Genomic DNA, 16,637 nt, shown 5'->3' with positions numbered 1-16,637 from the left:
TGTGGGACTGCTCTTTATAAACAAGACAAAACTATGCTTGAAGAGATACAATAGTATCTGTCATACCTTTCCTAACATTGTTGCGTTGACCAGGATGGGCCATTCAGATTAACCTCACTTCCTTAGGGAAGAGGCCCCTGCCACAGGCTGGAGGGAGTGAGCCGGTCCTTCCTTTGTACTCTCATAGCCCGGGGAGCCCCCAGGACTGGGAGGACCATTTTAGTAGTTTCCCTTCCCCACTAAACTGTAGGCTCTCTGAGTACCTTCTTTGCTACTATATCCCAGGGTCTAGCATTGTGTCTGGCACATGGTTAATATTTAGTTAATACATATCAAATAAATATAGTGATAGCTAGCATTTTCTGAGCATTTATTACATGACAGGTACAGTACTGAGCCTTTTAGAAATATTAAATCATTTAACCCTCACAGCAACACTATGAAGTAGGTACCAAAATTCAATGAGAGTGAGCATGAAAAAGCATCCTGTCCATAGTCAAAAATATCTGTAATTATTTGAACTCAGAACTGTCTGACTCTAATGCCTGGGTTGTTAGTCACCAAGCTTCATGCAGTACTAGGTTTTAAACTATAGTGATTCAGGCTTAGTCTACCTTCAACTCATGCACTGGCTCTTCTTCCATGATTCTGTCCTGGACTCTTTCTAGTCTCATAACTTCCACTATTACTTTACAGAATTAGCAAGACTTAATAGCCATTTTTCCCCAGAATATTTCCCTATAACACAGAGAAAATGTTAAGTGCAAATAGTCCAAATCGGCCGGTAGTTATAAGTGGGTTTGAAGAAAACACACACAAATATCTGACACATTTTGAGTTTTTGCAAGGACTCTGCGGGTCTAAACAGAAAGATACAGGAACAAAGGCCAAGTTTTCTCTCTAGGAAAATCAACTTTTTGTTACCAACTTTCCCTTTTAACACAGGATTCTTTGTAGCCAATGCAACAACAACAACCAAAAGTTATTTTTTAATAAATTTCATGGTCTTTTAATAAAAAATCTGACATGAAGAAATTACCGCTGTTACGAGAATTTCCATAACCAAAAATATTCTCTTCAATGAAATTTGGTTTCCAATGTATGTGAAAATGCTTGGTGAACTATAAAATACAATGCTAATGCTAACCAGCATCTCTACATTGTCAACCATGGGCCAAGAACTGTGGTAAGAGATGGGTAATGAGGTGAAGACTCCAGTGACTCTAGTGAAGCTTAGAACCGAAATGTGTTTGACAATCAGCATGAGTCAGCTAATGGAGCCACTAATCTGCTACCGCACAATTAAGTACTGAGTTTTCCAGTAATCGTTCACGTGTAACTTTGTCTTTCCAAGTTCCTTGAACAGACAGTTCTTGTAATTCTTCTTTATACCCCGGGATATAAGGCATACAAAAGGCCCCCCAAATAGTGGTTGACTTCACTTTTAGGAGGAAAAATTAACAGGTTACTCTGATCATGAAATGTCTACAAAGCCACTTTTGTGACTTTTAAAATTATTTTCAGCTTAAAAGTGGAATCAAATATTTATTATTATGTATAATGATAGTACTTGAAAAAAGTTAACTTGTAAATTCTCCTAACATGAAGATAAATAAAATATGCTACTTACCTAAGTGCAGAGAATGTAAATCCTTTCAAACCATCTTTGCACCTAAAACAATAAAAATTTACAATTATAAAATAATTTATTTTGAGGTATAAAGTAGTATATTAAATAGCTACTAAAATTTTTCCAGAAAATGATTTTTTTTAAAGGTGAAAGTCTTTGAGGACAATGATCTGAGCAGTACAAATGGTCAAACAACAAACAATGAAACAAGCCATCCTACACAGAATGATTAAAATGATAATGCTTTCCTGTGTCATATTAACATAATGTAAGGCTCCATTCTCAGATTTGCAGGTTGAAGAGAGATTTAAAGTTAATCTTCTAAGGGATCCATGTGGACTTAAAATGAAGGCTGGGAGTGGAGTATTCTTCATTCCATTCAATCCCTAGGGGAGCAATTTGTTGGGAAGAAAAAGGCCACATACACCTGCTGGGTATTATGTATAGGTCAATTCAAGGTCCTGACTTCTCCCTACTTATTAATTCAGTGAATGCAGAGCAATGTAGAGTTGGCAGGCACAAAAAAAGGCTTCAAGTTTAGTTCAACAGTTTTAACTTCTGAGTAAGCCCAATCAGAACAGATAATGTATGTAGCATGAGGAAATGGGGGAGGGTGAGAGAGGATTCCAAATAATATTTACCGAGTGCTTACTAATGCTGGGCATTGTCTGCAGCTCTTTAATATGTGTTGTCTCATTCAATTATATCACAATGCTATGAATAGATGTTTCTCTATTCCATAGTGTGCACAGGCCCCTAAAATGGAGCAACTTCCCAGAGGTCACGAAATAAATTCCTTCCCTCGAATTCGGGGTGTGTGTGTGTGTCCATCTGACTTAAAAGTCATAGTTTTCTCTTATACCGCCTTGGAAAAAAAATGGTACATTATCTGCAAAAAGGATTTAAACAAGATTTTTAAATGGGGGTCATTACGATACTTAATGAGTTTGCTTAACACTTAACAGTTTGCTCTAGAGGTATGATCAAGTTACCAAAGCATCTTTGTGTATCCAGCATTAAAATTCCTTGCAGAAACTATAAGACTGGTGATATAATGATGCCCTAACATATTAATATTAGACACTGGGCATTCTTAATAAAAAGCACAGTTTTAAATCCAGCCTGGCAATTCTTTTTGTATGTCTTTTATATGAAAGGTCACAAAGGAAATGCACAAAAATGTTAGAAATCTATCTTAAAACATTTAAGTATATATTTTTATTAGAGGACATATAGAATCTCAGGAAAAAATTTAATCCATGTGCACCAAGGTGTCTTAAAGCACTTAAGAATTCGTTTCAATTAAGCAACATAATCTACTTTGTGGTCGTGTTAGCAGTGGGAATGTAACCAGAGAATTTAACTAACATACTACACAATTATCTGTCCTGCACAGAATGAGGGCAAAGGCAAAATAATTCATACGTTAAGCTAAAAATGTGCATGGGAAAATTACAGCACTAAAATTCTTAAACTTATCTTTTTCCGTCTGAAAAAAACAAGTGTTTCTCAGTAATTTAAAACCCATAATTGGGTAATTTCTAGATAGGTGGGGTGGGGAGGGGGTGTAGGCTGGGAGTCTACTGACTGGAAAACAGAAAACAGCCGATTAATTAAAAGATTATGTACAACTGGGAACAAATTTTGGTTTGGTATGTTATTGTTAAAAGATAGCCATTTATCTTTGTGCAATGCTGAATAGATAAAGGATTCTGACAACTTGGTCTAGTCAGGATTGCATATTTGTGACCTTAAACAATAAATCTAATTGCAGACCAAACATCAAAAAGTAGCTTTCAAATATAAAAGGGCATCTACAAATGAATTTGCAATTTCATTATGATGGAAGTTTGGTTCTTTCAGCAGAACTCTGTGGGAAGCACTTCATATTGATAAAGTCTTAGCATGGATTCAAAAGGGGCTATTCTTCTTGCCATTCATGTGTATAAGGTCTGTTAATGTAATTGAGGGTCAGATGTCTATGTCAAAAGGACAAAAAAGTAATTATTTCCATAAAAAGAATCTTTAAAATAGTAATACTGCCCTGCATTTTGACACCAAGAGTGTTGTGGGAACCCTAACCTAACCGGGAAACACTATTGTAATCTGTGTTCAATGTAAAAAGTATGATATAAACAAAAAGATTTCTACAAAACAGATCCCATTAAAGGTCCCTTGCTATTTGATGGATTCAGTTATTATAATGTAAATCAAATCACATTCTCCATTCACGTATTAAAGCTCTCTGATTTATTCAACAAATATTGACTGAGTGCCTACTATGTACAAGCACTGGTTTAGGTTCTAAGGATGCAACAGTGGACAATACAGAATTTCTGCTTTCATACACTGACGGGTAGAGTTGGGGAGACAGGATTTTTTACAAGTAAGTATGTCATGTGGTGGTAACTTCTATGGCAAGAAGCAAGGCAGGATAAGGGGAGAAACAAGCGATGGGGTTGGCCGGTAAAAAAAAAACCCAAAAACATAGTGTGATCAGAAAGGGCCTCTCTGAGAAGGTGAATTTGGTAATTTGATCAGAAACCTTTCTGAACTGAGGGAAAGGCATTTCAGTTGAAGGAAGAGCAAATACAAAGCCCTTGATAAGGAGCCTGCACGGCATGTAAGGAGAACAGAGAGTGGATTGCTGCAGCAGGAGCAGAAGAGGAGAAGGAAGCAGTGGCAGGAAATGAGGTCACTGGGAGTTCCCTGGTGGTCTAGTGGCTAGGACTCGGCTGCTTTCACTGCTGGGGCCTGGGTTTAATCCCTGGTCTGGGAACTGAGATCCCACACCAAAAAAAAAAAAAAAAAAGAAAGAAAGACATGAGGTCACAGTAATACTGTGAAGGAGCGAGGAGCAAGGGAGCAATTGGTCTACAGTTCCTTGGGCAGGGGAGTGACTTTGGAAGGTTCTCAGCAGAGGAGTGAGAGGATCTGTCTTAAATTTTAAGCACTGGGGCTGCTGGTTGGAAATGGACTAGAAGGAGGGCGAGCTCAGAAGCAAGGAGGTTAGTTAGAAGGAGAAATACGATTGTGGCCCAACTAGATCATAGTAGCAGAGGTGGGGGAAAAGGGCTAAGATTCAGAATGTATTTCAAAAAGCAGAGTTGCTGGAGTATCTTTCTTGATGGTTTGAATATGGGGTACAAGAGAGAATTTGAAAATTATTAAAATATCTTTGGTTTGAGCAAATGGAAAAATAAAATACCCATTTACTGAAGGGAGGGAGACAACAAGACAAATAGTTTTGAGGAGAAAATCAAAGTTTTGCTTTAGACATGTTAAGTTTGAGATGCATGTTAGCTTATAAATGGAAATGTTAAGGAAGCAATGAGCAGCTGGCTAAATGGATTTGGGACAAAAGAAGAGGTCTGATTCATTTATAAGTAGTATTTAAATCCATGGGACTAGTACTTAAATCATCTAGGGAAGTGTCTATAGAGAAAACCTTCAAGGACTGAGTAATTTTATTCCTCCAAAAACTTACAATGCAGAATAAAATCTTCTACAGAAGAAACATAAAAATTCATTTTTCCCAATAAAATCATTTTCTAATGTAAAGTCTCCTTTTTTATATTTGAATGTGCATAAAAATAATGCATTTAACTCATGTGTCCATAGACCTTCCTATTAAAGTCAGTCTGTGCAAATGGCATAAATAACTAGTATGGCTCAATCCATAGTTACTGAATCTCTACATTTGCAAGGTTTGTGCGGTGTATGATATAAAATGAAGCCAAGAGAGGCAGGAAGGAAAAAGAATGTGCAGCACTAAATCAAACAACTTAGCTGATAAACAACTACTTATAGAGGGTCAGGTTGGAATCAGATTTGATATGTAAGAAAGTATACAGAAATGTGAACACTCCCGTGTCAGTGGGAGGGAAGCCACAGAGACAATTTTTTCAATTAGAAATGTAAATGATAGTAAAAGAAACAATTGTGCCCACAGATTTTTTTTTTGTCTCATTCTTAATTTCCATGAGCTAGTTTTACCTTTATTACAATATCAAACCAGCAGATGGCGCTACGAAACCATTTTTGGAAGAATTTCCAGCTCTGATGTGATTTCCATATCACATTGTTGGATGTTTTCCCTTCAAAACAAATCTATAGGCATCTGAAATATTGCTAATCTTAAATTGCCTTAAGTTGCCCTGAGAGATGAGCCTTTTAATGATCGGTCATAGTCCGGTACTTATTCCGTACAGTTATAAAATCTTTGAGAACTCTACCATTTGGCACCAACAGAATTTGATGATGTAAACGTTCTACTTTTTTGTCAGGTTTCTCCTAAGCTGAAACCACTGAGAACCATTTTGACTCCTAAAAACTTTTGTCTGCTCAGTTTTCATTTATTTGGTAAATATAATGGATATTAAAGATGTACTTTTATAAATCTTTTAAATATTTCTAAAACAGTGCATGATGCTGTGTGGCAGGGCTCTTGATATGAAAAATGATATAGGAGTTCCTGCTGTCGTGCAGTGGGATTGGTGGCATCTCTAGAGTATTAGGGTTTGATCCCCCCCACTCCCCCGCCGCCCCCCCCCACCACAGTGGGGTAAGGACCTGATTCTTGGCCTGGGAACGCAATGTGCTACGAGGTAGACAAAAAAGAAAAGAAAAATGACATAGATACTGGTCATAACTACTCTACCAACCTGAAGTAAATCACTTAATTTGAGGACTCAATTTCATTGCCTACTACAAAAACGCCTGGAAGTAAATGGCCTCCATAATTGGCTCATTAAATGGCTTCTAATTCGCAAAGTTCATCACTTATTATCATTTTATTTAGTGCTGGTGTTATTTGAAATAACGATAGAAAATAAAATGAGTTAGTCTAAATCACTTATAAATAATGAATGATCTTAACCAATACCAAGAATTCAAAATAATAAATAAAACATACAAATAAAACCTTGAATTTGTTTTGAGATTACTGGCTGCTAATAATATTGTTACATTTGTTTATTGCTTTATAACACTTAGATGTGGAACTTATTCCTATGAAGGTTCAAAGAGAACCTTTTATAACTTTAAGGTTACCAAACAAACTACTGGGATAGATACATACATTATAGAAAGACCCAGAAGAAGCACTGTTCAGTAAAAAAAAGCAATTCTATAGATGTAATCTCAATAATGATATAAGATTACATTATAGCTATATTAAGCATCAGTGCTAAAATAGTATTAACAAGATATAAAATCCTGTTTATTATATTCATATTGAATTTTAGAGAAAGTAGTCAAAAGGATATACCCCAAACAGTTGCGACCTACTGAAGTAGGATTGGTTAAAAGACACAAAGGAAGAATATAACTTTTTATTTTCTATATTCATGTATCATTTAAAATGTTTAGAGGTATACATTTATATAATTTATACAGTATTTGTAAAGTTTGTTTAAAACACATCAATGCCTGAACATGTAGTAACAGAGTAAACACTGTAAACGTCATTCGTCTCTATTTCAGCAACGCGATGACAGCGAAAGTAGGACTTCAACCAGTCAACTTTACCAATTAATACTGCTGTGAACGTTTTGCTAGAACGCATAAAACCGCTAACTAAAACAAATGGTGTAGACAGAACTTTCTGAAACTATGATCACAATGACATGGAGGACTAGGTTACCACAGCGACAAAAAAAGGAACACTCATTAAGTGTCAATGTCAGCCTTCCTTTGTCCTTTTATTACTCACTGGATTGGACAGAAGGAAATGCCCATGTTGGCTAAATGTTACATCATCTAACTTTACTCAACAATCATCTCTCAGGCACCTAGTATACAGAAGACACTGTTGCCAATAAGTTGAATAATGCAAAGAAAAACTATATATCATCTCTGAACATAAAAAAAAGGCACCTGCAAAGTTACATATGTGTTTGTCAGATAAAGGAAAGTAATCGACTAAAAGTTCTGACACACACTTTCCTCTATCAGTAGTGCTTTCTAAGAGCTTAATTACTTTATTTTGTACTTTATGAGTTGAACTTCGAATTTCAGTCCTACATTTTTCATCGTCTACCTCCTTAAATTACTTGATCTGAGAAAAGTAGTGTGAATCTTGCTCCATGTATGATGAGATTATGTCCCAATAAACCCATCCTAAACTGAAAATATAGTTAAGTTGAAAATGCATTTAATATACCTAACCAACCAAAACATCATAGCTCAGCTCAGCCTGGCTTAACTGAAATGTGCTCAGAAAGCTCATATAAGCTTACAGTTGGGGAAAACAACCTAACACAAAGCCCATTTTATAATAAACCGTTGAATATCTATGTAACTTATTGAATACCATACTGAAAGTTAAATTAGAATGGTTGTATGGGTGCAGAACAGTTTTAAGTTGATTTGTGTGACTGACTGGGAGCTGCAGCCCATTGCTGCTGCCAGCATCACTAGGAGTAGCATGACCAGTACTGCTAGCTTAGGAAGAGATCAAAATTCAAAGTATGATTTCCACTGAATATGCACTGCTTTGATACCATCATAAAGTTGAAAAATCAGCTGAACCATTCTACATCATGGAGCATCTGTATATAAAAGAGCAAAATTAAAGATGCTAATAATCTGGCAAAAAACAAGACAAATTGGATTTATGCACACTGATAATTCTTACAATGTTCTATTCTATTGATATCATAATCACTGAAGTCATAACAGTATCAAAAATAACTTACATTATTATAATATGTGAATAAAATTATTGAAAACAGGAAATGCTTAAAGTTCAAGCATTTTGGAGGTATGAAAAGAACAACATATGAACTTAATTATAAACAGTTACAGACAATAGCTGCATCTTCAAAATTTTTTTTACTTTTTAATTTTTTTTTTTGCCTTTTCGTCATTTCTAGGGCCGCTCCCTCGGCATATGGAGTTTCCCAGGCTAGGGGTCTAATTGGAGCTGTAGCTGCCGGTCTACACCACAGCCACAGCAAAGCGAGATCCATGAGATCCGAGCCGTGTCTGCAACCTACACCATGGCTCACGGCAACGCCGGATCCCTAACCCACTGAGCAAGGCCAGGGACCAAACCCTCAACCTCGTGGTTCCTAGTCGGATTCATTAACCACTGCGCCACAATGGGAACTCCTGCATCTTCAAAATTAAAACACATTTGAAATGCAAACAACTGAAAAATTCAACTTCAAAGTTAAAAAATAAAAACAGAATGCCTATTTAAATGTCTTGAATTTGTTGTCTTCATTATAAACAAAATTCATACAATTTTATATAGTTTTTCAAGTTAAATTTTTTATTTGGTTTTTTTCAAATCCCACATGAAAGTATAAACCACTTGTTCCATTTAATTTTCCTAACCTGTTTTCAAGCAGCAGAAGCTCATTTTAGTATTCAGTTATCATCTAGTAATTGAAACTTGATCAACAACTAGAGATTTTGATTGACACCTGTTTATCATGAGAATGGCAGAAAAAAATTGACAAGTAATTACTTCAAGGACTTTTTTTTTCTTTTTATGGCCGTACCTGTGGCATATATATGGAAGTTCCTGGGCCAGGGGTCCATTCTGAGCTACAGCCATGGCCTACGACACAGCCACAGAAACACGGCTCCAAGCTGCATTTCTGACCTATGCCACAGCTTGCGGCAATGCTGGATCCTTAACCCACTGAACCAGGCAAGGGATCAATCATACACCCTAGCAGAGATGTCCGGTCCTTAATCCACTGAGCCACAATAGGAACTCCTAATTTAAGGATTTTATTTTAGTTTTGCTTAAAAAAAAAAACAAAAAAACTGCTTCAGTGTCCTAATCACATATGTACCCTCCAACAGGTTAATCGTTTCAATTTTCTACTCAGAACTTGTGATGTGCAATTAAAATACACTGCATTGCTTACATACACACAACAGGTTTTTCCGCTTACGTCTACTATTGTTTGAATGATAAACTAGACTGAGAGTTCAGTTTCAGCCTGCTTATGGCACTCAATATGAGAAAACAAAATAATATTATGTTACTGCTTTAAGAAACCTCATACACAAAATCCCGAAGTCAGAAGAGCAGCAAGTAAAGACATTTGGGGAAGACTATTTTGTTTGTTTTGTGAACACATCATACATCTTCCAAATCAAATCGTTTTCAGTTGGAGTCCTTTAAATACGGAATTCTCCCAGTGCATTAACGACGTTATTTTTGACCCTGGTAACTATTTCACAGTACATTGATTTTCTACAGGATGAAACACTGGCACTCTAGCTGTGTTCTCGGGAACCTAAGGAAAGTTGCAGAAGCAGGCAGCTGTGGGGAGTCAAGTGTGATTCTAAGGCCCCAGATGATTCTTGAGCACTTTTTCTGGTGTGTCCTAAATATAAATTGGAAACATTTGGATTCAAACTTACAGTAACAACTCCAATAGCATCAGATTTCTCTTTAAACTTGGAGAAGCTAGAACTGTTTTTGCTTTAAAATCCAAACTAGAGAGGGTCATGCTCCAAGCAGTCTCCAATTGCTAAGAAACCAAGAATCACCTAGTTTCTAAAAGAAATGTTAATTAGGATGAATTTCCCTCTCAAAATGAACTGGTACTAGCAACAGTAGTCAAATGTTAAAACACTTGTGAAAGGAGCAGATTTCAGTTCCACTGGACCAAAACTGTTTGCAGTTCATGAGGAAATGGCATGTGTTTACACTTGACAAATCAACTATAGGTAAAAGCCAGATTTGAGATGAAAATGTATTTTACATAAATCCAAAAAACCTTAGCATGTTTCTTAAAACTACGGCATTGCTACAGACAAAAATTATTTACATTAAACAAAATTATAACCATAATACCGAACCAATCTGCTTTTTGAAAGACCTCAAGACTGCAAGTATTTTCATTTTCCCCTCCTATAATGGCTGTGAAAGATTAAAACAAATATTTTTAATTATATAGAATCTTTAAATCAACATTATTTTCAAATGCACATTGGTATCCATGTCATTAAAATAATGTGGAAATTGGTTTTCATATTGAAGAAAATGAGCAGCTCTCCGAAGCTAACATTAGGCTATACTTTTTCATAAAGTTATGCTTATTTAATACCAAAGTCCAAATCTAAAATAAATAAAATATGCATCTCTGAGTCTCTGAGTACTGGAGAGCAAAAACATTATTTTGGAAGCTTTTGGAAAACTATGATTTTCTGATTAACTGAGGAATATACTGTATCCTAACTCTAAAGGGAAAACCTTCATTTAAAAACTCCAGCTTAGGAGTTCCCTTGCGGTGGGTTAAAGATCCAGGTTAAAGATCCAGCGCTCTCACTGCAGCAGCTTGGGTTGCTGTGGTATAGATTCGGATCCCTGGCCTAGGAATTCCACATGCTGCAGGCATGGCCAAAACAAACAAACAAACAAACCCCTCCAGCTTACTTCATTCAACTCAAAAGACTATGAGCTTAATTTGTGTTATGCATGACGGAAACTGCAGAAGTTAACCTGCCGGAATCTTGCTGGACTATAAATGGTACAAGAAAAATAGAATATTGAAACCAAAGTAACTTGAGAGAGTTACATTTTACAGATTAAGAACCCAAGGCCCAGGGGGATTAAGTCACCTACCCCAAATACAATTTGGCCCAAGACATCCTCACACAACAATAAAATCAGTTTACCTCCCAATCGACTAACTCTCTGCGCCTGCTGGGGTCTCACTACAGAGAAAAACTACTACAGAGAATATGAGTGATCTTGGGCTGCAGAAGAGAAACCACAAATCACCTGAAGGAGAAGAGGGAATAATCCTCTTCCAGCTGATCTTATGCAAAGACTGTGCAAGAGGCAGCAGAGTGTGGACAGTTTTAAAGGAACTAATGTCCAGGAGTTCCCACTACGGTGCAGTGGGTTAGGGATCCAGCCCTGTCTCTGTGGTGGCTTGGGTTCAGTCCCCCGTGCAGCGCAGTGGGTTAAGGATCTGGCACTGCCACAGCTGTGGCATAGGTCGCAGCTGCAGCCCAGATTTGATCCTGGCCTGAGAACTTCCACATGCCGTGAGTGCAGTCATTTAAAAAAAAAAGCAATTGATTTCCAGTTCTTCTTTTCCACTTGTCCTCCCATCTAAACATGACTGGCCTGACTTCGGTCAGGGCATGTGCTCTCTTCCATCCCACCTCCCTCTTCACAGTAGCTAGTTTATATATACGCTAGTCTCTCCAAAATTTCCTGGATGACATAAGCCCGATGCCTGGTATTAATTTGTCACTTTTAGCCACTAAAATTCCAAGCACCTCAACCCCAGCTATGAGTATTAAAAAAAAAGGACTGAAAAGAAGCTTCATTGTTTTATATCATTTATCAAGTAAGAAATCAGATTTCTCAAAGAAATTCATGCAATCACTTTTCCCTCTTCTGTCTCTCTGTCACAAACTGTACCAGCAGTTCGCCTGAGACACATTTCACCCTTTCTCACCTCTCTCACTGTGGTCACCCTGGACCTTCCATGTGCAATTCCCTCTTCAACTAGCCTCCTTTACTAAGAGAATTTTTTTCTTTCTTTCTTTTTAGGGTCATACCTGCAGCATATGGAAGTTCTCACGCTGGGGATTAAATCAGAGCAGCAGCTGCCAGCCTACACCACAGCCACAGCAACATCAGATCCAAGCTGCATCTGTGACCTACACTGCAGCTTGTTGTAGCAATGCTGCGTCCTTCATGCACTGAGCCAGGCCAGGAATTGAACTCACAACCTGATGGATACTAGCTGGGTTTTTAAGCCACTGAGACACAACGGGAACACCCCAGGAGAATTCTAAGTCCAGCAGGAATGGCAATTTCTCCCTCAGTTAAATGTGACTGTTTCTTTCTCAAACTCCCCTTGCTCTTGGTATATCTTTGGCAGTTCTTATTTGGCTCTGGCTAATGTGATAGCAATTTTCATAGTTATCTAGTCTATTCTACCAAATTCAGGGTTTCTTATGGCATTCTGTGTGTCCATGTCCCGGAGATCAAAGATAGTTTGTAGAGTTTTCTTTAAGAATAAGGCTGAGAAATATTCCGCATCTTGATATTACAGCATGTACTGTGTACTTGAGGGATCTAGAAATATAAATTAATAGACTGTATCCGTCAGGAAAGGCTGGGTTAGTGGTTCTCGATGTGTAGGTCTCCTGGCACAGCATCAGCATAAGATGGCGATAACTTGTTAGAAATACAAATTTGAGTCCCTGCCCCAGGCCTCCTGAATTCACAAACTCCAAAAATGGGGCCAAGAGCCCATACAATCGGCATTTTAGCCAAATCTCCAATGCAGGCCCAAGTTTGAGGACCACCAGGCTAAGTTATCTCACAGAAATCAAATTTCAATGGTTTCAACGTTTCTCGCTCATGCTCCATGTCAGGCAGGGGTGGGCCATGGCTCAACTTCATGCCATCTTTATTTTGAACCTTGGGGTGATGGACAAGTGTCCATTCAGAGGTGCTGATTGTCAAAGCAGAAAAAAAATAAAGAATACAGGACACTGTGTTCTGACTCAAAGCTTCTGTTCAGAACTAAACATAAATCACTTCCACTCATATTTCATTAGCCAAAGCAAATCCAAGGCCAGGCATGATGCTAATAGTGCAGGGAGTCTTAACGTTTCCCCGGGGAGAGGCAGCAAAGGCTCGTGAACACTAACAGAGCTACCATCACAGGCCAAGCATATTGCTGTCAAAGATCAACCGTATTTGTTTATTGTTGTTTAAGGAAATTCAAGGCACGATTCCCTCTTTCCTCCCAAATCCTACCATCATTTAGACGTTTTCACAATAACTTCAATACTTCACTTTAAGTATGATAATTCTTAAAATCTGTTACTGATTTTAGAAATAAGCTTGTCAACAACATATTAATTAGTATCTTCCATATTTTCATAAATTTGTGAATGTGTGCATTCTGAGCTCCATTTTTTTTTAATTACTACAGCATTCAGGAATTTTACATTGTTCAGTGATATATCCCAAGTGCCTACATCAGTGCATAGCACAGGGTCACTCAATAAATACATGCTGAAAGAAAGAAATTTTTATTTGTGTAGGAACTGAAAATACTGTATTTTATAGTAGTTGTATTTCTAATTGGGTACCATGTTTCTTGGAATCATTTTTTAACAGCAATTCTAGGCTTTTTAAAAATATTTAGTTTCTTTAAAAATGTGTTTATGTTAAAACCAGCTACTCCATTATTTATTAATAACTTCAAGTGTTCATCCTTAATATAAATTTTTGTTCGTTTTTTCAATGATAATTTGGTATGAATTTATACTTAGACACAAATAGGAGTCTAAAAAAGTGTCTCTAATCTTTTCTGAATGAGGAACTATTTTTTAAGGCCCCAAATAACATAACATGGACTGTGATATAAAACTATCAAGTCCAAAAGGCAAGAATGGGAATGCAGCTCTCAGCATGTTTGCACTATACTAAGAATTGTAACAGAGTGAAAGAGGGGAGACCATAAAGTTTGTAGGTCGGGGCATTATTCACATTCATTCACTCATTCAAGCAGTTAAATATTTCACATATATTTACTATGAGTTGACTACGTGCCAGGCAGGTTGCCAAGTGCTGGGAAGAGCCAGTGTCCTTGGTTGCCAGGGGTTCACAACCCAGCGGGGTATACAGATAAGTGCAAGGCGCTACTACATTACAGAAAGTATTGTAATATAACACACATGGTGCTAGAGGAGCACGAAGGACGGGCACCTAACCCTGACGTGGTCCTGGAAGGCAGTCCAGGAAAAGGAGACCTTTAAGGGGGTACGTGGAGGAAGAAGCGGAGGAAGAAAGCAGAGCAGGGCGGTGTGTAGAAGACTTGGGAGAGAACACTGGATGTTCTGGGAACAGGGGACTTCAGGTGATGGGTGCATGGAGGTAAGGACGCAGAGCAGAGAAAGACGGGCACAGGTCAGACCATGTTGAAAATGAGTGGGAACTTTATCGATAAGACAAAAGGCCTCATACCCCAGAAAAATGCCAGGACCAGATGTGTGTTTAACACAAAGTTACTCCCGGTGTACCCTTCATGACCTCCTACTGAATCCCATCTCACTGTTTATTTTTAAACTATAGTTTCACTTGGCAGATTTGTTTAAACTTTTTAAAGTCAATTTACAAAGTGAATTCTGCTGAAAGCAACAGATAGTAAAGCCATCTAAAAACTTAATTGTTCTTTATTTTGCTTTAAGAAAACAGATTGAACTATGTATGGATTTTAAGACTGATTTTTAAAATATTTATTTATCTATCTATTTATTCATTTATTTATTTTTGCTTTTTAGGGCTACACCTGTGGCACATGGAAGTTCACAGGAGGTCGAATCCGAGCTGCAGCTGCAGGCCTAGGCCACACCCACAGCAAGGCACGATCTGAGCTGCATCTGTGACCTACACCACAGCTCACAGCGACGCTGGAAATTTAACCCACTGAGCGAGGCCAGGGATCAAACCCACATCCTCATGGTTACTAGTCAGGGTCATTACTGCTGAGCTACAACAGGAACTCCTTGAGACAGAAAGCAGATCAGTGTTTCCCTGGTACCCAGGATTGGGGGTAGGGGTAAGAAGTGGTTGCAAAAGAGCACGAGAGAACTTTTTACGTAATGGGTTTTTTACTTGGCCTCACAGAGCTTCACTTTACCCAGGCAGAAAACTGGATACTATTACTTACCATGAGCGACTACCGTGAAAATTAAAGGGCATAATACACAAAGTCTGAAACAGAGAAGGTACTCAATACATTGCTGGTGCCTTAGGGTCTGTTGGTTTTCTTGTGGAAGGAAAAGGGAAAAGCGTAGCAAGGGCTTGCCCATTCTAGCACATTTAATCTAATCACGAAAGAGTTATAAAAATCTCAAACTACTCACTGAGCATAGGGTTTATAACCCTTACGCGTTATCATTTTAAAATGACAAAACTGGCAATGCAGCCCCAGGGAAGAAATAAGTGATGAAGTTAGAAAAGAACAGAACAGCCCAAAAGACTGAGGGAGGAGAGTGTATGGAGAAGAAAGGGCTCCTGAATTCCTAGTTCCTTGGACAAGGATCTCAAGGGAAATCTTAAGTTGACGGCCCTTACCAGCCTTACAACTCCACTCTTGTGGATCTTTTTTTTGGTCAGAAGAGGGAGCATTAGGAGATTGGTAACAGGAATGACCTGATATTTTTGAGAAACTTCAGAAAAAAGATATTCTATTTCTCCTTGAGCTTTATTAAAACTGAAATTCTACAAAAGTAGAAATTGGGAATAAAAAGGTTTTATTTAATCAAATTATTTAAGAAAATGTACACAGGGAACTATTATCCAATCTCTTGTGATAGAACACGATGGAAGACAATATGAGGAAAAAAAATGTATATATACGTATGACCAAGTCACTTGGCTGTACAGCAGAAACTGACACAACCTTGTAAATCAACTACACTTTAATTAAAAAAATTAAAAACAGTAAAACGTGGTTTTTTGAATACACACATAAAATATGACAATGGATTTACATGCTTATCTTAACAAAAACAAAACCATATCTGACCAGCCTAAGTGAGGAACAAGAGGAATTAAAGGTCATCCAGAACTATAAGACCCATATACTTTCTAAGACATCCATTGCAAAATCGAGTTCACTAAACAAAAACAAAGCCATCTGGAAGGTATTTCATGTCCACTGATGATTTCAAAATGCAAGAGAAGGAAAACACAGCTACTCCTACTTGAGCAATGTTTCATTTACTTTATCAGAGCCAACAATGTTACTGACTTAGAACAGTCTTCAGGTTATGAATTTCAAGAGAAATGATTGGTCATCCACAAACAGATCAGTAGATATACATGACCTGGAGGTTAATTCTTTTCCTTCTAGTGAGTTCCCCCCCCCCCTTTATTTTTTTGGTCTCTTTGCCTTTTCCAGGGATGCATTTGCGCGGCACATGGAGGTTCCGAGGCTGGGGGTCGAATTGGAGCTGTAGCCGCCTACACCACAGCCACAGTAACTAGGGATCTGAG

General features: G+C 37.7%; 1 protein-coding gene across 7 annotated transcripts in view; it reads right to left on the bottom strand.

The window, feature by feature from the left end:
• The window catches only part of TMEM135 (transmembrane protein 135), a 304,239-nt gene that overhangs the window by 20,411 nt on the left and 267,191 nt on the right, over positions 1 to 16,637 (bottom strand). For all 7 annotated transcript variants that reach the window (XM_047754420.1, XM_047754421.1, XM_047754422.1 and 4 more), the window contains one exon: positions 1,631 to 1,672. In XM_047754420.1, the coding sequence (XP_047610376.1) occupies positions 1,631 to 1,672 (42 nt within the window). The remainder of the gene's footprint in view (positions 1 to 1,630; positions 1,673 to 16,637) is intronic.

The sequence above is a fragment of the Phacochoerus africanus genome, chromosome 11 (assembly GCF_016906955.1).
Source record: "Phacochoerus africanus isolate WHEZ1 chromosome 11, ROS_Pafr_v1, whole genome shotgun sequence".
NCBI classification, from domain to species: Eukaryota; Metazoa; Chordata; class Mammalia; order Artiodactyla; family Suidae; genus Phacochoerus; species Phacochoerus africanus.
Note: the sequence above shows the minus strand (reverse complement) of the source record. Positions and strands in the feature narration are given on the sequence as shown.